Source organism: Spermophilus citellus (genome assembly GCF_964194105.1).
Source record: "Spermophilus citellus genome assembly, chromosome: 9".
Lineage (NCBI taxonomy): Eukaryota > Metazoa > Chordata > Mammalia > Rodentia > Sciuridae > Spermophilus > Spermophilus citellus.
Window position 1 is genome coordinate 127,802,914 of NC_138191.1, and position 23,879 is coordinate 127,826,792.

Genomic DNA, 23,879 nt, shown 5'->3' on the forward strand with positions numbered 1-23,879 from the left:
GAGCCCTCTTAACACGTTGTACAGTTATCTCTGTGCATTTTAATTTACGTGCCTTTAGGGTCAGTGCCGCTCAGCAGCATCTTGCCCGGCATGTGCGAGGCCCCGGGGTTCTCTTGGTAGTAATGAAAAAAAACACGTGTTTAAATCTCCCAACTTCATGAGATAGGAACAGTTACGGCCCACTGCTTTTGCATCTGGGGAAAGTCAGCCGTGCATGTCCAAGATGACCAGCTGGCCCGTGGTGGCGGCAGGGCCCAGGCCTCCCCTGGACGCCTCCCCTTGCTCATCTTCTCCGGAGCCAGTGAAGTGCTCTGGGTTGAGGAGATGAATGGCCGGATGCGGCCATCAGTGCACGTGGACCAGCCTGTCGTGGGGCTGAGCTCCCCACCCACCATCTCCAGGGACGTACACGACGGTGTGGGCCTGGGGAAGGTCAAGGGCGTGTGGCCGAGCTTGGCCGGAGCAGCGCTTGGTCCTGAGAGAATGTCGGAGGGAGGAACCAGGCCAGGTCAGGTGGCCCCATAAATTAGAACAACACCCAGAGCCATCAACCCTACGCGGGAGACCCTGCCAGGAGGTGCTCCGGCTCCAGTTTCAGGCCAGTGCCCGGGTGAGAGAGCCTGCCATCCCGTCTGCAAGCCTACCGCCTCCCACAGAGCTGGGACCCTGAGTGCTCTCCCTGCTGACCACAAGGCCCTGAGTTGGGGTGAGGTCAGGGTGCAGGGCCTCCCCCCACCAGCCACACCTAAATTAAATTTGAGGGGAGAACAGTTTTGGGAGACCACCCTCTTCCACCCAGCCATGCCAGATTCTGGGCCCAGGGGCTTTGAGGGTCCTGACCTTCCTTCTCAGTCATTCACCTAAGATCCTGGGACAGGGAGACGCTGGGTGTCCCAGCTCTGTCTCTGACCCCCACCTACCTAGTAAGCAGGGGCTCTAGAGGTTCTAAGACCTCTCATGGTCCTGAGCCAGGTACGACCCCGCCCCCGCTGCCCTCCACCTGGGGGTTCTCTGCAGCAGGGAGCAGCCAGACCTGGATCCCAGGGGGCTGCAGTTCACCTCACACGCTGCCATAACTGTCCCTGGGATTTTGGGGGAGCAAGTGCTTGTCCCCATGGGCCTCCATGTGCTCACAGGTAAAACAGAATGGCCTTGGTACAGGTCTCATGGGTTACCCAAAGGATGGACCGTACCAGGGACTGGTCCAGTGCCTGGGGCATAATAGATACTCAGTACGTAGCTATCATGCCTTAGTTTTGGGCTTATTGATATTAAAACAGATCACGATAAGATGTGGCTCCTGCCCTCAAAGGCTTCCTAACCCTCGTGGGGAGGACACTGAACATTTGTTGCTGTTGTTTGAAGCACAGGGAAGGAGAGGTGAATCCTGGCTGGTGGCGTCAGGGAAGGCCTCCTGGTCCAGGTGACAGCTCAGCTGGGTATCGAAAGATGGACGGGTCCTGAGTGAGTCCGAGGACCTGCTCCATGCGAGCAAGCGTACCTGGTGGGAAAGTGGCCGGGAACATTAAGACTAGAAGGTTGATGAACTTGAACCAGGGCTTCAAAGGCATGGCTCGGGTGTTGAACTTTGGTCTGTAGGTAGCAGGGAGCTGTGGAAGGCTTCTGAGGAAGAGAGGAGCTGTGGAGGAGATTGCATCATCACCAAGGAGAGGCCCCGGCAGCTAGAGGCACCAGTGCCTAGGAAGGACGGAGGCTGAGGTTGCCAGAGGGAGGAGGAGGCTGCCTGGAGACAGACGTCATGGCTGGCCTTGCTGATGCCTGCCAGGGCAGCTGCCCACCCTCCGGCTCCAGCATCACCATGCAGAGCACCAGGTGTGAGGCCTGGATGGAGACCTGGCCTCCCTCCCTTCTGTCCTCGAGGGTGCTCGCCACGGTCGCATGCCAGGCTGGCACCCAGGACTCCCCCTTCCAACTCCTCCAAAGACCCGAGGGCAGGATGTCACACCCAGGCTGCCAGGAGCTGGGGTCACTCTGGGGATGAGCCCCGGCTGGTGTTAACGAGGCCCAGGCCAGATGGACAAGCGGCGGGTGCCCTGTGCCAGCCAGGAGCAGGCATGTCGTGCCATCAAGTCTGGGATGGAGTGAGCCTCCCCAGCACTGCAAGGCCAAGCCGGTGTCCTGCCCCACGGACTGAATGAAGACCAGAGAGGCTGGGTAGCTCCCCAGAGGCCACACAGCACTTGAGGGGCTAGGCAGATGTCCTTTTGCTTGACACCAACCGCTTGGCCATGTCTTTCCATTTCCAGGGTCACCATCTGGTCCCATGCCAACCTCATCCCTCGCCCGGGTGGCCATGGCAATCACCTGCCCACTGTTCCTCCACTTCCGCTATTGCTCTTCTGAAGCCCATCCCTGTCCTGATCCTGGGTGAGCTTCTATGGTGCCCAAATGATCAGGACCTTCCAGTGACTCCCCTGGACTCCAGGGGCCTTTGGCCACTGGGCCTCAACTTGACTCTCCAGACCCATTTTCTGTGTCGCCCGCCCCCCCAATTCCCCAACCCTCCCCCACAGTCTAGGATCCTCCCTCCACGCACCCCCGACCTTGCTCACAAATCCATTCCCCTCCCACCTTCTTGCCGTTTCTCGAACATGCCAGGCCAGCATCGGCCTCGGGCCATCGCCCAAGCTGTCCACCTTGCTTGGAAACCACTAGAAAGCTATTGGAAATCTGCTTTTCGGGCCCCTTGCCAGAGCTGATGAATCAGAAACTCGGGCGGTGGGCCCAGCCTCCGTCTTTAAACAGATCCCGCAGGTGAAGTTCACGGGCATTCCAGTTCTTTAGAATAGGAAGTTCAGACCCCAGCTCAAACGCCACTTCTTTAGGGAACCCCTCCTTGAGCCCCAGACCTCATGACACCCCTGTTGATTGTGTGATCTACTGAGAGTCTTTCTCATCCACTGGAATGGGAAGGCCACGAGCCCAGAGAACACATTGTCTTTGTCAACACGTCTACCCCGGCACCTAGAGCTGTGCCTGGCACATAGTAAGTGACAATAAATACGTGTTAAGTAAACAAGTGGCCATGGGCGCAAGCCCCCTACCCCAGCCCGTCCTGTGGCAGATACAGATGCACCGTGTGCCTGGTCCAGGCCAGGTGCCGAGACAAAATAGTCTCCTCCTTTCAAGGAGCCAGCTGCCCAAGGGAAAATACACAGGGGCACGATGGATTGAGCTGGGTCTTCAAGGAGGGACATTTGCCAGGCAGAAGCCAGGGCAGGGCATTTGGGGTAGAAGGAACGGCACCATGAGATGGGACGAGGACGGGAATGGGGGGGTGGGATTGCAGAAAACGAGTCTGGAGAGACAAGTTGAGGCGTGGGGTCTGGATGCCACCCACTGAGCACCAGGCTGCGGAGCGAGGTGGGCACGGCACAGTCCTGAGATCAGGTTCATTCATTCATTTTCTCCCAAAGCACATGCTGAGCACGGCCATCCCAGGTGCTGGGACAATGCAGGCCGCTCCAGGGACTAGCGCCTGTCCTCCTGCCCGTCCTCCCACCCAATCTCAGGTCTCTGCAATAAGCAAAAGGGATGTCATAGACACTCCCTGTCCCACGCTTTTCTCTGCCCCCATCCTGAGCCCCTCCCTGCAGCCTCGGGGGACCCTGGAGCTGCCCACAGCCCCTGCTCCTGGGGTCTCAAGTTTCTGCAGGGGATTCTAAGAGGATCTTCCTGGAGAGGGAAGCAGCCAACAGGATCCACAGGGGGACAAAGGCGCCTTTGTCACTTCTGCCAGGGCTGCTTCAAGAATAGCTGTTTGCTCAGCTCCCAGCATGACTGGGGCTGAGTGGGGGAGGGTGGGGCTCGGATGTGGGCCGGCTGTTAACCCTCCGGACCCTCTGGGGCTCCTCCTCTGGACCCTCTGGGGCCTCCTCCGGTTTCTCACTGGCCCAGAGAATAAAGGCGGCAGGAAGCATCCTTAGAGTCACTAAGGCAGGGTCCTAAGAGACCATCCCCTCTGCGAACTTGTGAAGCGTCACTTTCTAAATAGAATTGTGTGCAGATGAAATAACAGCGGCTCTGGGTAAAGCTGGGCAGGGGTTCGGCAGAGGGCCCCCGCTCCCCAGGACCTCCCTCCCCCACTCTTGGCCAGGGTCTGCGCCTCTGACTCTGGTTCCCTCCTCCCACTTAACACTCAGTGACACAGAGAGGGAAAGCCACTTGCCCTGGGCCAACCAGCAAGCTGATTCGCAAAGCTGGGATCTGCGCTGGAGGGAGGTGTCCCAGACCAGCGACTTTTCGCCAAAACCAAACACCTTCGGTGGCACTGTTGGCTCTTTAAACTGGCTCACACTTCCTTAATAGCTTTATTTTAAATGGAGATGTCATAGCATTCCATAGATGGCTTTCTCAGGTGCCGTAAAAAGAGACAGCGTCATAAACACATCAGCCTCGGTTCCTCTAAGGCCTCCAGGTGTCCCGCCTCCCAGGGAGAGGCTGGCCTTAGCCTGCTCACTCCCACCCTCTTAGCTGAGGACCAGCCAGTGCGCCCAGCTGGGCTGGACTCTGAAGGGTGAGGATCCTGGACCCTGCCCGCCTCCAGGGGGGCCTGTGACCAGAAGAGGGCAGGTTCCCTGGCACCACGTGGCGGGACCTGGAGGGAAAGGTGTCACCAGCCCTGCAGAGGAGGGAGTGCAGGCATGGGGAGGGGGGTGATCGTCCATGTCTTGTGGGCTGGCTGACAGGCCCTCAGAAGGGCAAGGGTCACATCCAGACCCCCTCGGCAAGCCCGCGACAAAACTGGGCCCAAACGCGGAGCTTCTGCCGATGCACCCCATCCAGGGCCTTTGCCTGGACTCTGTGTCCCTCCTGATGAGGGAAGCTGGTGGGCGGCAGCCAGCCACAGCCACCAGGTGTCCAGCTTCCCGTGCGTCCAGTGTCCCCCTGGCAGGCCGGGACTTTAGAAGGAAGCAGAAAGACCAGGAACAGCTCCTCTGCCCGCGCCGGGGACGGCTGCCCGAGCCTCGCCCGCTGGCGCCTTCAGTGCCCGAGACCAGGGTCTTTGCTGTGAGCCCCTGCAGGTGGTGGCCTGGTCCTGCCATTCCGGGGTCTGTGTTTTGTGGGTCTGTTGGGCTTCTGCTCTGCTGTGGCCTGAGTCCAAGGCCTCACATGCCAGGCAAGTGCCCCCACAGCACCACACCCCCTGGCCTGGGTCAGAGGCTCGCACTCCCGCCACAGCCACCCAGGGCTCTGACCACTGGGCAGCACTGGGCAGCAGCACCCACAGTCCCCGGAAACAGGTGAGAACACCCGCCCTCAGGCCAGCCCTTCTGCAGATCTGAGCGTCCACCGTGGTCTGAGGCCTGCAGCTGCGGCTGCCGCTGGACTCCAAGAGGCGCCCGCCTGGGCCTCCCCTCCCACCCGGCCCCTGCCAGCTGCCTCACCTCACCCAGTGAGGCCAGCCAGACTCTCTCGAGGCGTGGGATCGACAAGTCTGCAGTGTTAAGAAGGAAGAGGGTCTGAAGGTCAAATAGCACCCCTGACAGCCTGAGGCCCAGCCAGAGTCACAAACCCCTGGCACCCAGAGCACAGGTCCCCAAAGACAGATGCAGACGCCTCCTGCTCCCATCGGTCACAACCCCCTGTGAATCCCACCCGGAACCCTCTGAGCCCTCCTGGGCCTTTAGGAATCCTCAGATCAAGGGCTGGTTTGAGCAAAACCGCACCTTCCGCCCGGCTCCCTGTCCCCGTTACCTCCCTTAAGCCCGGGTCCTATCAGTTCGGGGTACCATGACGCCGCTGTGGGGGCAGCTCACGACAGGCTCCTTCTCACAGTTCCGGAGAGGAGGAGTGTGATGTCCGCCTGGCTGAGAGATGCAGGGCCTCCTCCCTCGCTCCCTGGCCGGCGTGTGACCTTACCCTCGCGTGGCCTCCTGGGGTGTGGGCTGTGGGGGCATAAACACTCGTCCCCTCAGCCAGACCACACCAGCTGGTCCTGCCTGAAGTCTGGATGGCCTTTCAAGAAATCCAAGAGCATTTCCTTCTCAGTGGAAATGGCGGTCAGTCAGCAGGAGGAGAAGCCCGGCCCAGGGTCCTTCAACAGAGCCACCCCGTCCTGCCCATTTAGGACCCTGGTTGACAGAGACAGGGAGGCAGGGTCCTAGGCCCAAGTCTGTCTTTGGAGCAAATTCCTCCCTCTGTCCGGGTCTCGTCGTCCACCTGTGGTACCATGTGCTCCCAAGGCACAGCGCAGCGCTGAGGGCTTCCTCAGAGCCCGGGTCCTGCCCACGCCTGTAATCCCATCACCTCGGGAGGCTGCGGCAGGAGGATCGTAAGTTCAAGGGTCAGCTTCAGCAACTTAGGGAGGCCCTAAGCAACTTAGTGAGATCCTGTCTCAGGATGAAAAAGGTCAGGGGCTGGGATGCGGCTCTGTGGCGAGGCATCTCTGGGTTCAATCCCTGCTACCAAAAAACAAAGAAGGACTTCAGTCCTGAGGCTGCAGGTCCTGAGTACGGTTTTCAGCACCAAAAAAGAAAAAGAATTCTTGGGTCTCCAGGCCCCTCCCTGCTACTCCCTGTGTTAGCAAGTTCCTGTCGTGAGACTGAGTGATCGCCATACGGCTGGGTCTTCTGAGGTCCCCCAGACGGGAGCCAGGAGAGCCCTTGCAGACCCACCCTCCAGGAGTCTGCTCCTGCCAGCCCTGGTCATACCTGCCCAGGACTCCCTCCTGACCCTCGGTCTTCTCTTCCCACAGCGCGGCCCCGGCCGGGGCCCAGACTTTCAGCCTGAAGCACTCGGAGGACGTGCGGGTAGAGGTCGTCCGCGACGGGGAGGCTGAGGAGGTGGCCACCAACGGCAAGCAGCGCTGGGCCCTCTCGCCCAGCACCACGCTGCGGCTCACCATGAGCAAGGCCAGCACCGAGGCCAGCACCGACAAGGTATGCGCGGGACGGGGGGCGTGTGCCGCGGGCAGGCCGGACAAGCCTGTCCCAGAGACACAGAACGCAGCCACACGTGTCCTTGTCATCCCCCAGAAGGCCACATCCAAAAGGCAAGAAAAGAAATCCACGTTGAGAGTAGATTTTGCTTAAACCCACCTATCAAAATGCCATTTTGAAGCCGGGTGCGGTGGCGCACGCCTGTCATCCCAGCAGCTCCAGAGGCTGAGGCAGGAGGATCTCGAGTTCAAAGCCAGCCTCGGCAACTCCGCGAGACCCTGTCTCCAAATAAAAAAAGGGCTGGGGATTGGCTCAGTGGTTAAGTACCCTGAGTTCAACCCCCAGTACCAAAAAAAAAAAAAAAAAAAAAACAAAATCTTGACAAGTCATGAATATTAAGAAATTAACAAGACGTTTTATATCCTTTTCCTGTAACAAACCCACACCTTGGCAGCCGCGTGGCTGGTGGCCATTGCATTGGGCAGCACCTGTTAGGTCCTGGAACGACGGTGTCACGGGGGTAGAGCGCGGGCTGCTGGGTGACGGGCCATTCCGATGCTCAGCACCACAGAACCCTGGATCTCACTGTGTCTAAAGTGGGGTGCTGAGCAGTCAGGGAGCCGGCTCGGGTCCCCTCGTTTCCAGCTCTACCATATGCCATGATGGCCCTGGGCATCCGCCAAAGAAAACTACCTCAGGCTGCCCTCCCACCACCACCCGGGAGCTTAGAGGGAGCTGGAGGCACAATGTGGCAGATGTGGGGACCCCACAGGTAGTGGGGTGCACAGGTGGGCAGGTGGCATCCTGGCTGCACTCGGAGGGGAGTCCCTGGTCTGGTGCCATCACCTAGGAGAGGCACTGGACAACCCAGGAGTGCTTCCTGGAGGAGGCTGGGGGGGAGGACTTGCCAGGCTGAGGCCGAGGTGGGGCTCCCTGGGGATTTCCTGCTTGTGACCTATGGTCTCTGCCCTCCTCTCTACCCCGTGTGCCCCACCCCCAGGTCACCGTCAACTACTATGACGAGGAGGGAATCGCCCCCATCGACCAGGCTGGGCTCTTCCTCACGGCCATCGGTGAGTCAGCGAGGCTGGGGTCTCGGGACTGCTGTCCCCAGGGCTGCCCCCACCCTGCTCCTCGGCTCTGCGCTCTCACCAGACCCTGTAGCTGCAGGCTGGGGAAGGCACCTGGCCGCCCTCGCCTGCCGTCCTGATGCCAGGCTGCCTGCGGGAGACGGCCTGTCGAGGTCAGCCAGGACTCACCCGGTGTCGGGGTCCCCTGTCTGGGCTCTGTGGGCCACACAGGAGACAGGAAAGTCCTTCCTTCCCCCAGCTCTTTTTTGCAGCCTGAAAAAGAGCTTCCCACTGTCCTTGTCCTCCTCAAGCCCAGTCCTGGGGGCCCAGAGATATGGCCTTGGGTCCTCGGCTCACCTGATCCAAGTCCTTCATTTGATCCACAGGATGGTGAGGCCCAGAGAGGTTAGAAAACTCATTCAGAGTCACACAGCAACCAGGTGGCAGGTGGATTCTGAATCAGGATGATTCCCCCAGCCCAGGTTCTCTCCACTGCACTACCCTGCCCTCCCGGGGTGCCAGGACGCTCCCTCCCAGGCAGGTGGAGCCTGCTCTGCAGGCCCAGGGAGGTGACCTTTAGACCCTGCTGCCGCTCACCTGCTGTGATGGAGGTGTTACCCTGAGGCCCTCCCAGAGGTGACTTTGTCCATGTGGTTGAACACGGACAGAGCTGCCACATGGCAGGGAAAGGGAACTCAGACACCAAGCGCCAGCGATGTGCTGGGTGCTTTTTAAAAGTAACAATAACGGCTCCCTCCTCCCGCTCAGCCGCGCTGCACCCAGGCTGTGTGGGCGCCTCGACAGCGAGTCCGGCTGCAGCGCTAGACCCTCCACCTCCATGAGAGCAGTCTATTCCCTTCCTCTCCTTTCTCCCTTTTTTCGGTTCTGGGGATCCAATCCAAAATATTGTGCACTTGGCGCTCGCTGGGCCCCCAGCTGCGCCTCCCCCCCCCCATCTAGCCTCAAGGTGATTCCAGGGACAGACTTAGTATTGTCCCTGTTTTGCAGATGAAAAGAATCAAGGCTATAAAACCAACAAAAGGTTGCCTGGGGCCACACACCTAGAAAGTGGCTGATGTGACTAAGTCACTTGGATTACGTCACATCCTCCTCCTGGGGGTTTTGGAACCCCCCACCCAGCCCCACCAGCCTCCTCTGTGCCCTCAGCCACGGGGAACAGGCTCCGCGGCCGCACTTTCCCATTCCTCAGCTGACCCCCAATGGGCCTGGTGGGTGGTCAGTCTGCCCTCTTTCTGCATCCAAGGGTGGCCAGCCCGGGCCTGGGACTTTGATGGGGATGACCTCAGGGGGCCCTGGGAGATGAAACCAAAGACGCCCTGGTTTGCTGGGCCCTGGCACGTGAGCGCACCCCACATACACAGTCTCGGATGACTGTCCTCGGAAACCGAATCCCTGAGGACAGAGACCTGTCAGATGAAGGTGATCTCTGGGGCTGCCTGTGCCGTCCAGACGTCCACCAGCACAGGCAGACTGAAGACAGACGGAAACCAGGAGGAGGACGGGCTCTTCTCCTTCGTCAGAAGACAGAAGCTCAGAGGGAGCCCACGGCCGCCCGCGGTCAAGGGTCTGAGCTTCTGCATTCCCTGGACACTTGTGTATTTAACTGCTGTGACTTCCAGATACCGAGGTTCCACGGGCCAGTAAGATGCCCCCTCTGGGCCCCTAAGGAACATGAGAAGCTTGACAACGTTGATGCATGACCAAAAATACGACATTAGTATAACAGCTTGCCTTCAGCTCTTACTGTCATGGCACCATGAAAAGTGACAGGTCCTCTCAAGAAAAGGCCAGGCCATTTACAGAGTCCAAAGTCAAGCTAGAGGAAAGCTTGGGCTCGCCCCCCTCCAGGATCTCCTGCAGAACTTGTGCTTCCTGATGCCCCGGGGACCCTGAAGGAAAGGAGACTGGCTTCCCCTGGGAGCTCTGATCTCTGCGTCCCCCACCCCAGGCCTCCTCTTCCTCCGGCATTTACCCCAGGGGCCCTTGAGCCCCCATCCCGAGCCATCAATAGGGCCAGTGCCGGGGAGGCAGGAACACCCGAGAACACACTGAGACCTCGGGCCACCACCATCCCGAGCCTCAGTTTCCTCATCTGCAAGATGGGACGCACTGGGCATTGTTGAGCGGGGCTTCCAAGGATTCACGGAGTGGCACGTGCAAGGGGACCGTGCCAGTGCCAAGGGCGCAGAGCAGGTGCTCAGCGGAAGCCCTCTGAGCCTCCCTTCCTCAGGGTGGCCACAGGACTCTGCATGGAGGACGATGAAGCTTACTGTCCTGCAGCTTCCTCCCTGGGAACAGATAGACGGTGCCCTTGGCCAAATCAGGCCCTAATTTAGTCCAGTCCTGCCAGAACTTGCTGTGTGACGGGGATGAGCAGCGCACCTCTAGGCCTCCCTTTCTCCAAGCTACAGAGTGGAAATTAGCCTGAGGACCTTCAGGACTCTGGTTGGAGCTGATTGCAAAAACTTCCCCTGAGGGCGAAGCGGAGGGGACAACCTGAGGAGTGGGCCCCTGCCAGGCCCTGGCGGTGAGCAGCGCACAAGAATGGGCCTTGGGAACCTGTAGCCACCAGCTCAGTCGCTCCTGGGGCCCCTGACCAGCACCCGCGTTGGCTATGGGGAGGGGTCCTTGCTCCCCGCCGCATCCCAGGCTGCTCAAGCCCCGGAGGCCAGCACCCCGCCACTGTCCATGGGGCTGGCAGCCGGCCAGCGTCTTGATCCTCAGGGCAGACGGCCTTGAACCCAATCCTAGTGACATTTCCCGTTAATCTGCCCCACACCCAGGCGCCACCCGACCCCTGGGAGCTATTCAGAGGAGCTGAGGTAGGAGCCCGAGCCTCTGGGAAATGTCTGGAGCCCGGAGTCCCTGAAACAGGTGTCCTCCCCTCCTCCCCCCCCCGGACGGGCAGCGCTCTGGGCAGGTCCTGCCAGCCCCGATCACTGTCCCCGCAGGCCTCGGCCCTCTGACACTGGGTGACATCAGACACCGAGGAGCCTGGCAGGGGAGCAGACCCAGGGGATGGCTTGCAACTTGGGGGACCTCGGAGGGAGGGTGAAGGGCAAAGAGGCCATGCAGTTGGCTGTAGGGACAGGTCACAGGTCCCAAAGAGAATCAGGAAGCACCGTGGAGGTGGGAGGAGGTGATAAGGGGACAGTGATGAAATGCCCGAATTTCATAACAGGAAGGCCGCAAAGCCTGGCCCAATTTAATAAAGCAGGAAATAGAAAGAAGTATCGTTTTATTTTTGTACCAGGAAGATGGAAAGAAGAGCTGGATAAGAAACCATTCAGTGCTGTTTTGTCTGATTTTTTTTTTTTTTTTTTTTTTTTTGCATATGGTACAAATATCACATTGAAAATTTTTGGTTTCTTTGCTTGTGTTTTTGTTTTGTTTTTTGGTGCTGGAGACCGGATCCAGGGTGCTTTACCACTGAGCCACATCCTCGGCTCGTTTTTGTTTGTTTGTTGTGAGGCAGGGTCTCACTAAGTCACTGAGGGTCTCACTAAGTCACTGAGGCTGTCCTCAAGCTTGCAATCCTCCTGCCTCAGCCTCCCGAGTGGCTAGGACTACAGGTGTGTGTCACTGTGCCTGGCTAAACTGATAAAACTTCAGAAGTTGAGAAATTCATACTGCAACAAAGCAACGCAGAGCGCTTCCTAATCGCTCTCTAAGGACCGCTGCTTCAGTGGCGGTGACAATCAGAGCTTCCCTGCAGCTTAGAGACAGAGGCCCCAGGGCTGCAGGGGTGGCCGAAGCCTCTTTCTCTGATCTCCACTTTCAAGGGAGCAAGCATTTGAAGGTGACCTTAGCTTTTGGAAACAGCCCAGGTAGGAGGTCAGTCAGAGGTCAGCCAGAGGCCAGATGTCAGCCCTAGATCCATGGAGACAACAGAAGAGACCCGGAGCCGGCCTGCACTCCAGGAACTTCAGGGGTCGCTTCCCTGCTGGGTGCCTTGGTGAAAGCCTGGGTGCCTCTGTGTGGACTCCGAGTGGTGGCAGGTCCCAGGGAGTGACTCTGAGGAGAGCAGCCATGGAAAGCGGTCTGCAGTGGGCGCGGGTGGGAAAGGAGCTGGCCTCCAGCACCAGCCCTGCTCCTGCTCCTGACCTCAGCCTCGTCGGGAACACGGGCGCCCCCCTTCTCCCCGGGCCCTTGCTCGTCCCCCTCCAGGATCTCCGGGCCAGCTCCCTGGCGGGCGGTTCCCTGGAGCCCTGGCTTGCTCTCCCCCAAAAGGGGTCCAGTGACAGTTCCCTCCAAGACTGGAGGCTCCTTCAGAGCGGGTCTGTGCACGGTCACCAGGGCCTGGCCAGGTGCCGGAGCCGCGGCACAGGCTCCACAGTGGCGGGAGTGGAGAAGTGGGCCTTGCAGCCTCCCAGGAGGCCCTGGGAGCAGGACACTATAGGATACCTCTTCCAGGGACCTCCCTGCCCCCTCCTTCTTGCCTCTGTCCACCCCAGGACGGCCACATTGAGGGGCAGGAGGCTGGGCTGAGGGAGGACTTAGGTGTGGACCCGGTGGGGCTGGACCACGAAGGAAAGGGTGACATCTGTGCCCCTCCTGTGCCAGGACCGCCTCACCCCCCACCCCACCCAGGGAGAGGGCTTGGCTGTCGTGGGAACACATTCGACCCACCCAGCCCCCACCTCAGTCCAAGTCTTGCAGGGTGTGTGCGGTCCCCCTTGGGCAGCTCTGGGGCCTGAAACCAGCGCGTCTCACTCTGGGTGACACTCTTGATGCCACCCCAGCAGCACCTATCAGTCTCTTAACTCCGAAGAATTAATTATCTGGCTCAAAGGTCAGGAATGCCTGTCATTGCAATTTTTATAGGAAAGGACTCCACTTTAAAACTGAGGAAACTGGAGCTCAGAGAGGTTGTCTAATCTGCCCATAGTCACACAGCTCCTAAGCAGAGAACCAGGGTCCAAACCAACACTGTCTAATGCTAAACCTCTCCACTGCCCCACAGTCTCCACAAAGCCTGTCTCCATGGTGGGCCCGGGAATGATAAAAGTCCCTTCCCTGAAAGAAGGATAAGCAGGGACCCTGCCTGGTCATCTACCAGGAGCCCCGATCACAGGCACCCTCAGATCAAGAGGGTTGAAGACATGGTTTCTCACCCAGAGGGAAACCCTCGGTCCTTGTTGATGGAACCTAGACTTCTGGTAGTTCTTGGAGAGGAGGACGTGTGCACACACAGACACACGTGTGCACACACACACGCCCAGATGGACTGGGAAAGACAGGGAGCCCTGAGCTGGTACATTTCCAAATTATAACCAGCTCAGACGGGTGCAGTACCAACCTCAGTTCTGCTCCCACCTCCCGTGTGCCCCTGGGACTGCACCCTTCTGAATGGAGGCTCCAAATCTGTCCAGTGAGGACTGATCCCCAGCCCCCAAGAAGGAGGGAGGGGGATCCCTGGCCTGTCCAGCAGCACCCCCAAGGCTGTAAGCTGCCGGTCCACACGGCGTCTGCAGAGGTGCCCTGGGGTGTGGACATTAGCCAGGGGCTCAGAGAAGATGAGCTCGCAGGGCCCCCATCCCCAGCCACCGAGTGCCTGGGTGAGTGGCCCCAGGTCCCACAGGTCCCCCAGGTCCGTGCCACCCTGTCTGGCAGGGTCAGCAGCTCACCCATGTTTCTCCTCCCCAGAGATCTCCCTGGATGTGGACGCCGACCGGGACGGCGAGGTGGAGAAGAACAACCCAAAGAAGGTACCTAGCCATCAGGGTAGACGCCCCGAACTCGGGCAGCTCAAGGGCAGAGCCCCGGAGTAGACCCTGTAGGCATCCAGAGACTCCCACGGCACAGGACGCCCACTCGCAGGCCAGTGTCATAACAACTGCCCTAAGTGCCCCCCAAAGGCTGTGTGCTGGGCCATGGAAGGGGCTCTGGTCTGGGGACCAGCCAGGCTTCCTGGGAGAAGGGCCAGCTGTGCTGAGGCTGGAAGGGCGAAGAGATTTGACCAGCAAAAAGGAGGACATGGGTCCAGCCAGAAGACCAGCATGGGCAGAGGCCCGGGGGCTTGGCATTTGGGGAGCGGACGGGCGGCCAGTGCGGGTGGAACAGAGTGAGCCAGGCGAGGCGGAGACGAGGTAGAGGTGATGGCGTGGAGAGGCGGGCAGGTCTCCTGGGCCTCGCAGCCACCGTGAGGAGCCAGGCTTAGCCCTGTGTCAGCAGGGCGGGCTTAGGGGAGGAGAGTGACGTGATCGGGTTCGATTTTCTTGTAGTCCCCTGGCTGCAGTGTAGAAAACGAAGCAGCAGAAGCCGGTGTGGTGCCCACGCCCGTGACCCCGGCGACTTGGGAGGCTGAGGCAGGAGGATCGCCAGGCCCAGGCAGCCTGGGCAACTTAGGGAGAACTTGTCTCAAATGATATAAAAAGGGCTGGGGACGTAGGCCAGTGGCAGCGTCCCCTGGTTCAGTCCCTAGTGCAGGAAAAGGAAAAGCCAGTGACGCACCACGCAGGCCCCATCCGGACTCCCGGCCTCGGGACCCCGAGTCCCGGCTCAGACCGTCCGCCCATGGCTCTGGCCGCCCTCCTCCTCCCAGCTCCACGCTGCCAGGCATGGCCGCCCGACACCAGAGCCCTCCTGTCCGTGTGTCCTGGATGTTCACACGGGTCCCCTCTGGGCATCGGACTTGGAAGTCACATTTGCCAGATGGTAGCTCACACACACACACACACACACACACACACACACGCACACCCGTAGATGGTGGCTGCTCGTCAGCCACATCCCGAGGTGCTCTCAGGTGGCCCTCAGAGTCTGCCCTGGGGTAGAGAAGAGGACGCTCACCCGTCCTCCTGCGCTTCCAGGCGACCTGGACCTGGGGTCCTGAGGGCCAGGGGGCCATCCTGCTGGTGAACTGTGACCGAGACACGCCCTGGCTGCCCAAGGAGGACTTCAGTGACAACAAGGTCTACAGCAAGGAAGGTACCAGCGGGGCCCCCGGGGGCCAGGAGGGGCAGGGGGCATCCACGCCATCCTGGGCTGAGCGGAGGGTCAGGCAGGTTGGACCTGGGCTTCCTGGGGACGAAGGACCCAAACGTCCACCTGTGCTCAACTGCAGTTCACCTGGAGCCACATTTTCTAAAGTCACACCCGGGGCGAACAAGGAAGCCACCTGGGGTGTCGGAAGGGATTGCCAGTGTCGTCCTCTCCCTTTGGTCTTCTGGGGTTCCCGTGACACGGGCACTGGGAGGCCAGCACCCAGGCCCATCACGCTGACCCCTGTGCCTCTGCCCCTCAGACCTCAAGGACATGTCCCCGATGGTCCTGAGGACCAAGGGCCCCGACCGCCTGCCGGCTGGATACGAGATGGTCCTCTACATCGCCATGGGGGACTCGGATAAAGTGGGCGTGTTCTACGTGGAGAGTGAGTGATCCCCGCGCTGCCCCCTGAGGCCACCACCCTCCTCCCTCAGCCCCCGTGGCCCCCGCACAGCACAGCCTGGCCTCAGGACTTGGGAGGCTCCCCTGACGTAGGTCTGTCCTCCCACGGGAGGCTGCAGCGACCTGGGTCTGTGTCCTCCTTTCTGATGCCCAGGAGACAGGGATTTCAGGGTTTCTCTCCTCTGGAGTTATGTCACCTTCAAGGTACCTGAGGCAAGGCGGGTGGCGTCTCCACTTTGTCGTTGTTGTTGTTACTGGTTATTGAACCCAGGGGGGCTTAACCCCTGAGCCGCATTCCCAACCCTTTTTATTTTTTATTTTGAGACAGGGCCTCCATAAGTTGCCGAGGCTGGCCTTGAACTTAGAGTCCTCCTGCCTCGGGCCTCTCGAGTCACTGGGGTTACAGGTGTGCACCACTTGCCCAGCCATCTCTAAATTGTAAAGCCTCCCCCCCCCCCCGCGCAGAGATGCTGTGGGCACCCTGCAGGAAGTGACCCCTTGTTCCTCTCCTTGGTGACAGGGTATCCTGGGCCTCTGCTGTGCAGGGGACATGCTCTGCCCCAGAGCCAGTCCGCAGAGCTGCCTGCACTTATCTCACATTCTATGACCATGTGTTGAGTCACCTTGGTGCCAGCACCTTCCTCAGAGCCGGGATCCCTGCAGTAAACACAAGAGTCACACCCTGCCCTTGAAAAGCGGCCACCTAGCCAGGGGACATAATAAATAGCAGCTTTGGAGGAGACGGAACAGAGGGAGTCACAGAGCGGGACAGGCCCAAGGCCCCGCAGGCTGGGTGGTCTGGGGAAGCCACCAGGGAGGTGGTGTCTGAGCTGAGGCTCTGTGAGCCGAGGGGACAGCATCTGAGACAGGGGAGGGGGTGTGCCGAGCACGGAGGAGGGTGCTGTTCTGAGCCTTGGAGGGGCAGGAATCCAGAGGGGGGGATGTGTGGGGGACCAAGGTCAGCGAGCCGGACCGGGGGCCAGAGCATGCGGACAGGGTTTGGATTTATTCTAAGTGCGGTGGAGCCATCAGAGGGTTTAAGCAAGGGACGGTCAAGATCTGATTTATGTGTTCAGACCTCCCCAGCAAAACAGCCTTGAAGTTCACCATGGCTAGGGGCTCTCTGGGGGGCTGGGCCCACTCTTGGACAGGACCATTAGAAAGGCAGTCACCCTGGGGGGAGGCTCACCTCAGACTTAACCAGGATGCCAGTGGACACGAGCCACCCCATGCCAGCCCCCTACGGTGCCACCCTGGGCCCTGCGCAGTGACCTCCAGCAGGTCGGAATGTCCCTGGAGTCGGACTGGCTCCACTGCCCCAGGGGGCCGAGATGTTGATATTTATGCCCAGGCCAGAGTTGCCACAGCAGGAGGGGTGCAGGCAGGACGGCGGCCTTGGCCTTGACAGAGACCTGCGGCTGATGGTGAAGCCTTGGCAAGGTCGAGAGTCTCTGCCCCTGGGGGCAGAGGGCTGGACTCAAGTCTGGCTCCACATTTACCTCCCTCCCCCTGGCTGGCCATCAGAGATGGGTCCCGAGCTGGCAAGGAAAGAGAAGCCACCTCTGTAAGTCCTCAGAGAATATTCCCCGAGAGTGTTACCTGGGCTGCCTGTCTGCAGGGAGAGCTCTTAACTAGACAGTGGCCGCCACCCAGTGAGATTCTCACAAAGGTGGCCTCTGGGTGGATACTCTGAGCCCCACCCAGGCGGAGAGGAAGAGAAATAACTCACCCAGGGCCCAGTTTCCTTGTCTTCCCCGTGCACATCTTGGCTTTGTCAAAATCTGAAGACAAGCCTGGTGCAGTGCTGCTCACCTGTGACCCCTGCCATGGAGAGGCTGAGGCGGGAGAAGAGCAAGTTCAAGAGCAGCGTGGGGGTTCAGCAAGCCCTATCCCAAAATGAAGAATAAAAAAGGCTGGAGGTCTAGCTCTGTGGGAAGCACCCCCGGCTCAAATCCCAGTACTGCAAGAGAAAAAACACAAATATGAATGTACCTGTGGTTGAGAATGTTACACAAATGTCATGTGGTCACCTGTGTCCCAGCAGGGTTGGTCTCATTCTCCTGAAAAGCAGGGAGCTGGGCTCCAGGGGTCCTGGGAGGGAGCTCTGGTGCCAGGGAGGTCTGCCAGCCACAGCCCTGGGTCCTCCTCTGCATGGGAGCCACCACTGCTCCAAATGGCAGGGGGATGGAATGAGGGACGTGCCAGACCCTCTAGGAAATGGCTGTGGAGAGCTCTCTATAGACAACAGCTGTGCTTTGTTGGAAATATTGTGATTATTATTATTTATAATGATTGGGGTGAGCTGAAGCCTCCAGTGCTCTTAGAAAAACCTAGTGACTCGGGTTCTGCCCAGAACCCCAAGAATTGGGGGTGTCACCTCTTCCTACAAGCACTTGGTGACCAATTTGTCCCCATGTGCCTAGGACTTTCCTGGTTTTAGCATTGAACGTCCCTCAACCCAGGAAACCCCGTGGGCCCAGGCAAAACAAGACAGTTGGTCACACTCTCTGGAGTCACCTGGGGAGGTGGAATCATTCCAAAGTGACGGGCAGGGTCACACCAAACCACACCACACCACGCGCTGGCCAGCGGGGGCCAAAGCCTGGGGCTGAGGAGAGGTGGGTGTGGCCGGTGGGGCCAGCCCAAGGCACGAGGGCTACTCAGATGAAAGGCGTTATTGGTGCCTGCAGGGACAGCCAGCCACACCAGGGTGGAAGGAACGGGGACAGCCGCTCCTGGAGACAATGGCTGGGTTGTTCCCATCAAGGAATCCACCCTCCTGGCACTGGCTCAGACCCCAGAACAGGCCCAGGATAGAGACACATTGTGAGTCCCAGGGCACAGGCCACGTGGGGAGGAGGGAGCTGCCAGAGGAGGGCCAGAGTGTGCCCTCCCTGCTGACCCCTCCCCCGGCCAGATCCCTCTCGGTCCGAGACCCTGGTGGAGCCTCTGCTGTCTGAGCCCTGGGACACTTGGCACCTGGGACTCCTGCAAACAAGGAGTTGGCTTCCGGGCCTGAATCTCCTGAGCTTCAGCTCAAGAGCAGCTCAAGTGCACCCTGGGGCACGTGGGCCGGAGGAGGGGAGAGGGAGGGGCACTGTGGACAGACCCCTGTGGATCCACTGGGGAGGGGGCCACAGGGCACACTTTGGCTCTGGGTCAGATGGACCTGTCCTTCTGTGTTGAGCTGTGACGAGGTCCTTGGGACGCCCAGGTCTGTCTACCCCCTTTCTTCTTGGACCGACCCAAGGACCCCAGGCCAGATGCTGCTTCTTTGGTCAGGGCGGGCTGACCTCCCACTGCCTCTCCCGGGCAGCACCCATAGGTTCCTGCCTGGTACCCGTGGTTACCTGGTTACCGAGGTTACTCAGGTTACCATTTGCAATGACCCTGTGGCCTGGGTGCTGTTGTCCTCTGCTTAACAGATGCGGCTCGGAGGGGTCAAGAGAATTCCCAGAGGTTTCCCAACCTATAAAGCCAGAGTGCATCCAAACCCGGGCCTTTCTGACTTGGGAAGTCGTAACCACTGGGGTAGCCCCCCTTTTAGTGACCTCGGATCCAGGTCTGGTTGGACACTGTGTCCCACAGAGGAGCCACCCAAGCCTGGGCTTCGCGGTTGGTCCCCGCGTTTCACAGGTATTGATCCTGACACATTTGTAGCAGGAGTGTTTTGGCTACTGTTCTCACCCCTGGGTCCTAACCCCTGGGTCCTAACCCCTGGCGACGGGTCATTCAGCATCATCACTGCTGAGCTGAGCCTGATCCGCCCTTGCAGCCTGCAGGGCTACAGAGCCTTCTTCTGGTTCTGCCGTAGGATCCCGCCTCCTTGGCTTTACCCAGCAAGTATCTCCCCGACACACCCCGCAGCCAACCCTGCCTCCTGCAAGGGTGTCCCCAACACTGCCTTCCTCCGTTCAGATGCCTCCCACCCGGTCCCCTCCCTCCCACCCACTTCAGCGCAAGTAACCAGACAAGACCTCTCACCACGTAGCTGCTGTTATGACCATCCCTCGCATCCCTTGGGCATTCTATCTGAGCACCAGCTGAGCACTGCTCCTAGGCACAGATGCCGCGTGGTGATAGTCCGTCTCCCCAGAGGTCCTTGGCCATGCCAGTCACAGAATAGTAACGCAATTCCCAAGGACTGGGGCTGTGCTTGGTGGCGGAGCACCTGCCTAGCACACGTGAGGCCCTGGTTGCATCCCCAGCACTTGGAGGAAAATAATAGATATCAATTGCTGGGCCTGAATCAGCCTGAAAATTCCCCGTTGGCCTCCCCCGTAGGGACAGTCGGGAGGAAGCCACTGGTTCATTCATGAGCATTTATGAAGCGTGATCAGGTGCCAGGTGGGAGCAGGGCTGGGCAGGCCTGTCTCTGGCCCACGTACATCTAGAAAGGATGTGACAGGAAGGGGCAGCGGCTGCGGAAGCTCTGAACAGATCCCCAGGGTGCGCTCTGGGGACCTGGGCGGGATTCCCACAAAGGCACAATCGGAGACCTGCAGGAAGGAGGGGCGAGACCATTCCAAGGGAAACCACGGGACAGTGATGGGCTGGAGACCTCAGAGGGGCAGGAGCCCTGGCGCAGCCTGCGTCCCTCCTGGTCCCGAAAATCAATGGCCAGAGACACAGCATCTGTCTGTCGTCACACCAGCATGGCTTTCGTGACAGAGGGGACCTGTGCGTACAGATGGGTGCGCTGGTGTTTTACAAAGGGGTTGGGAGCTTGGTGTTCAGGATCAGGCAAGAATCAGGGTCCAGATCAGTCACCGTGTAGACGACCTTGGACAAGCCACGTCTTCTGAGACTCAGCTTCCTCGTCTGTGAAATGGGAAAATGGCGCCCTCCCCTCCCCCGCAGCTGTGCGGTTACTATCCGCTCTCACTTCAAACGCACAATTCAGGAGGGAGCCACTTCCTTCACAGACGAACGAGCTGGGACACATAGTGCTGAGATGATGATCGACGACACCGCGTAGTCGGCTGGTGGCATCAGCTGCTGTGCTTTCCTCTGTGTCTTGAGGACAAGCCACTTGTCCCCATCAGTGATCTCGCCTACCTCCTGCTGATGAGCCGGGGCCTGATGCCGCTCCTTCCCCCTCCAGATCCATTCTTCGGCCAGCGCTACGTCCACATCCTGGGCCGGCAGAAGCTCTACCACGTGGTGAAGTACACGGGCGGCTCCGCGGAGCTGCTGTTCTTCGTGGAAGGCCTCCGCTTCCCCGACGAGAGCTTCTCGGGCCTGGTCTCCATCCACGTCAGCCTGCTGGAGTACATGGCTGAGGTGAGGGCCCAGGCCCCCACAAGGGGCTGCCCTGGGGGCCAGAAGGCCACCCCCGGCGCCCGGCCACGTTCCTCTGCCCTCACAGCACGTGGGCTGGCCCAGGCCCCCACGGCCACACGTCTGCAGGGTCCTCTGCATGCTCTGGGGTCTTCTTCCTTAGTGCAATCCCAGGAGTCCCCAAAGGTAATGTTCCTGACCCTCCCCAGCCTGTGCCCTGGCCACCCTCCTCCCTACAGTAGTGTGGCCTGGTCCTGAGGCACAGTCCCAGTGGTCAGCCAAGGCCTAACCAGGCCACACCTGTGAGGTCTGCCAGCCTCCGACTGTGTGCCCTGTTGTGCCCCAGTCGCACCCCTCACCTCAGGGGTGGGTCACACCAGCTCTGACCATAGGCTGAACCTCAAGTCCCAGCCTCAGTGGGGCCCTGTCCTGTGGTCAGCATCTCAGATATTTGCTTTGGCTTTGCGGAGGTTGGAAGAATAGGTATGCTCCTGTCCCCTAGAGAAGACCCTCGCTGAAGGCACAGCCTGAGGACCCGAGAGCCTCTCAGCACAAGGACCTTGCATCCCCAGACTCCGGCCCTCAGTCCCACCCCATCTCACTCAGGAAAGGGCAGGGACTGGCCACTCTGGCAGGCACAGGAGCCCGTCCCCATTTTTACCCCTGCGTCCTATGGGGGCAGAATAAATGGGATCTGCAGACAGTGGAGGCTGGTCCTAGCTGGGATGTCTGAGAACAGACCCTGGAATCTGACTGCCCAGGTTTCAATCCTGGCTCAGCCACCCCAAGACACTGGGCAGATGAACTAACCCCCTGTTCCTCAGTGTCCCCGTCTGAAAAGTGAGAATTTTTTTTAAGAGAGAGTCAGAGAGAGAGAGACATTTTTTTTAATATTTATTTTTTAGTTTTCGGTGCATACAACATCTTTATTTTATTTTTATGTAGTGCTGAGGATCGAACCCAGTGCCCCACGCATGCCAGGGTAGCGCGCTACCGCTTAAGCCACATCCCCAGCCCCTGAAAAGTGAGAATTTTAGTAGCATTGGCCCCCTGTAGCTCCTGTAAAGCAGAGCCTGGCATACAGTAAGTGCTCAATAAATGTACTATTGCCATCAGTTTGGAAGGCAGGGGTGGGAAGCACCCAGTTACATGCTGCTTTCTGTTGCGGTGTTGGAGATGCAGCCCAGGGCCTCGGCCATGCCAGCAAGCGCTCTCCCACTGAGCAACTTCCCGGACTCCTAATGAGACTTCTCTCCCCACCCAGGGGATCCCCCTGACCCCCATCTTCACGGACACCGTGACATTCCGGATTGCACCGTGGATCATGACCCCCAACATCCTGCCTCCCGTGTCGGTGTTTGTTTGCTGGTAAGGGGCGGCCCCGGCCCCGAGAGGCGGCAGGGCAGAGGGACCAAGGCTGGCTTCAGGGTCAGGCAGACCTGAGTTCGGGTCCTGGCTCCATCACTTCCCAGCTGTGTAACCTAGAGCCAGCCCCAGCTCCAGGCCAGGCACTGCTCTCTTCTTCAATCTGGGGATCCGAGATGTAGGACTTGGGGGCAGGAGAGGGAGAGTTCCCCTCCTCATTCTATTTGTCCATGACCTTGATGAACACTGCATAAAGTAGGTGGGTTTGCATGACCCTTGACCCCAGTGGCCTTCACAAAGGTGACCGTGAACACAGATGTGGTCTCATCTGCCCAGCTCAGACCACAGGTGCCAGGTCTAACGTCACCACAGAGGGTGGCCCTTGTCCCCGCTCACCCTTCCTTCTGGCCTCCTCTTCCCCACCTTCTCAGCATGAAGGACAACTACCTGTTCCTGAAGGAGGTGAAGAACCTGGTGGAGAAAACCAACTGCGAACTGAAGGTCTGCTTCCAGTACATGAACCGCGGCGACCGCTGGATCCAGGTGTGGAGCCCAGGCCAGGGCTGGGAGGGACGTGGCCTCAGGTCAGGCAAGAGGAGCTGGCTGAGTGTCCCACTGTGTATGGGGACCTGGTCAGTTCTGCCTGCACACGGGCACAGACATGCATGAATAAGTCAATTTGCTAAGTGTGGCTTCTTGTGAAGCAAAGGGCTATGTCACAACTTAGGTGTCCCTCCATGGGGCCTGGGTGACAACATGCAGTGAAGTCTAAGTGATACTAAAAAGAATGAGGCTGATCGGTAACGATGGATACAGGGCAGTCTTCAGCCTAACCTGAAGGAAAATATTTCAGGATGTTGCCTTTTTTTTTAAATAGGGTTGAAGCTGGGTGCAGTGGTGCACACCTGTAATACCAGTGACTTGGGAGGCTGGGGCAGGAGGATCACAAGTTCAAAACCAGCCTCAGCAAAAAATTAGCGAGGCCCTGAGGAACTTAGTGAGACCCTCTCTCAAAGTAAAACATAAAAAGGGCTGGGGATGTGGCTCAGTGGTTCAGCCCCCCTGGGGACCAGGAGGTGGGTACGAGGCAGTCACCCTGTTTGCTCTGTGCCCCTCTGTGTGCAAACCCCCTCTGTTCCCAGAGCCTCCCCACTCCCTGGCCGACTGATGAGCCCTCCCCAGGGCTCCGCTGACTGCTCTCCTCTGTCCCCACAGGACGAAATTGAGTTTGGCTACATCGAGGCCCCCCACAAAGGCTTTCCCGTGGTGCTGGACTCCCCCCGCGATGGGAACCTGAAGGACTTCCCCGTGAAGCAGCTCCTGGTGAGATCCACGGCCCGCTGTGGGTTGCCACTAGGGACCCTCACAGGACAGAGCGGTCAGGAGGGCCTGGGCACCCCGACTCACGGGTCCACTGTCCGGGACCTGTTTTCTCATCTGCAACGTGGGTCAGCTGGGGTAGTGGCCACTGGAACTGTGGGAGACAGGGCCAGACCTAGTTGTAGAGGCCTGCTGCCGTCCCCCCCCCACTCGGCAACTTAGAGCACAGTGAGTTCCACAGAAGAAAAACACAGTCACATGACTGTCAAAAAGCCTGGCTCTGACCTCAGAGCTCGGCAGGGCTCGAGCTGGGGCAGAGGCAGGTTTTATTTAACGCAGCCGGACTCCTCGGAGACCATCTTCACACCCCTTTCCTGCCCCCAGCCACACCATGGAATCAGTCCCTGCTCAGAGGCGGCCCCGTACCAGGCTCCCACCCGCCCCGAGAACACCTACTCATGGAGTCCCCTCCTCCTGGGAGAGGAGAGAGCCAAGGATGTGGGCTCACTGCCAAATACCAGAGGAACCTGGC

The 23,879-nt window shown here is 59.4% G+C and overlaps 1 protein-coding gene across 1 annotated transcript in view; it reads left to right on the forward strand.

The window, feature by feature from the left end:
• Positions 1 to 23,879, forward strand: part of PADI2 (peptidyl arginine deiminase 2) — a 40,345-nt gene that overhangs the window by 5,293 nt on the left and 11,173 nt on the right. Inside the window, exons 2-10 of the mRNA XM_081308082.1 lie at positions 6,719 to 6,902; positions 7,903 to 7,975; positions 13,640 to 13,701; positions 14,806 to 14,923; positions 15,240 to 15,365; positions 20,487 to 20,665; positions 21,927 to 22,030; positions 22,459 to 22,570; positions 23,243 to 23,350. Coding sequence (XP_081164208.1) covers positions 6,719 to 6,902; positions 7,903 to 7,975; positions 13,640 to 13,701; positions 14,806 to 14,923; positions 15,240 to 15,365; positions 20,487 to 20,665; positions 21,927 to 22,030; positions 22,459 to 22,570; positions 23,243 to 23,350 — 1,066 coding nt within the window. The remainder of the gene's footprint in view (positions 1 to 6,718; positions 6,903 to 7,902; positions 7,976 to 13,639; positions 13,702 to 14,805; positions 14,924 to 15,239; positions 15,366 to 20,486; positions 20,666 to 21,926; positions 22,031 to 22,458; positions 22,571 to 23,242; positions 23,351 to 23,879) is intronic.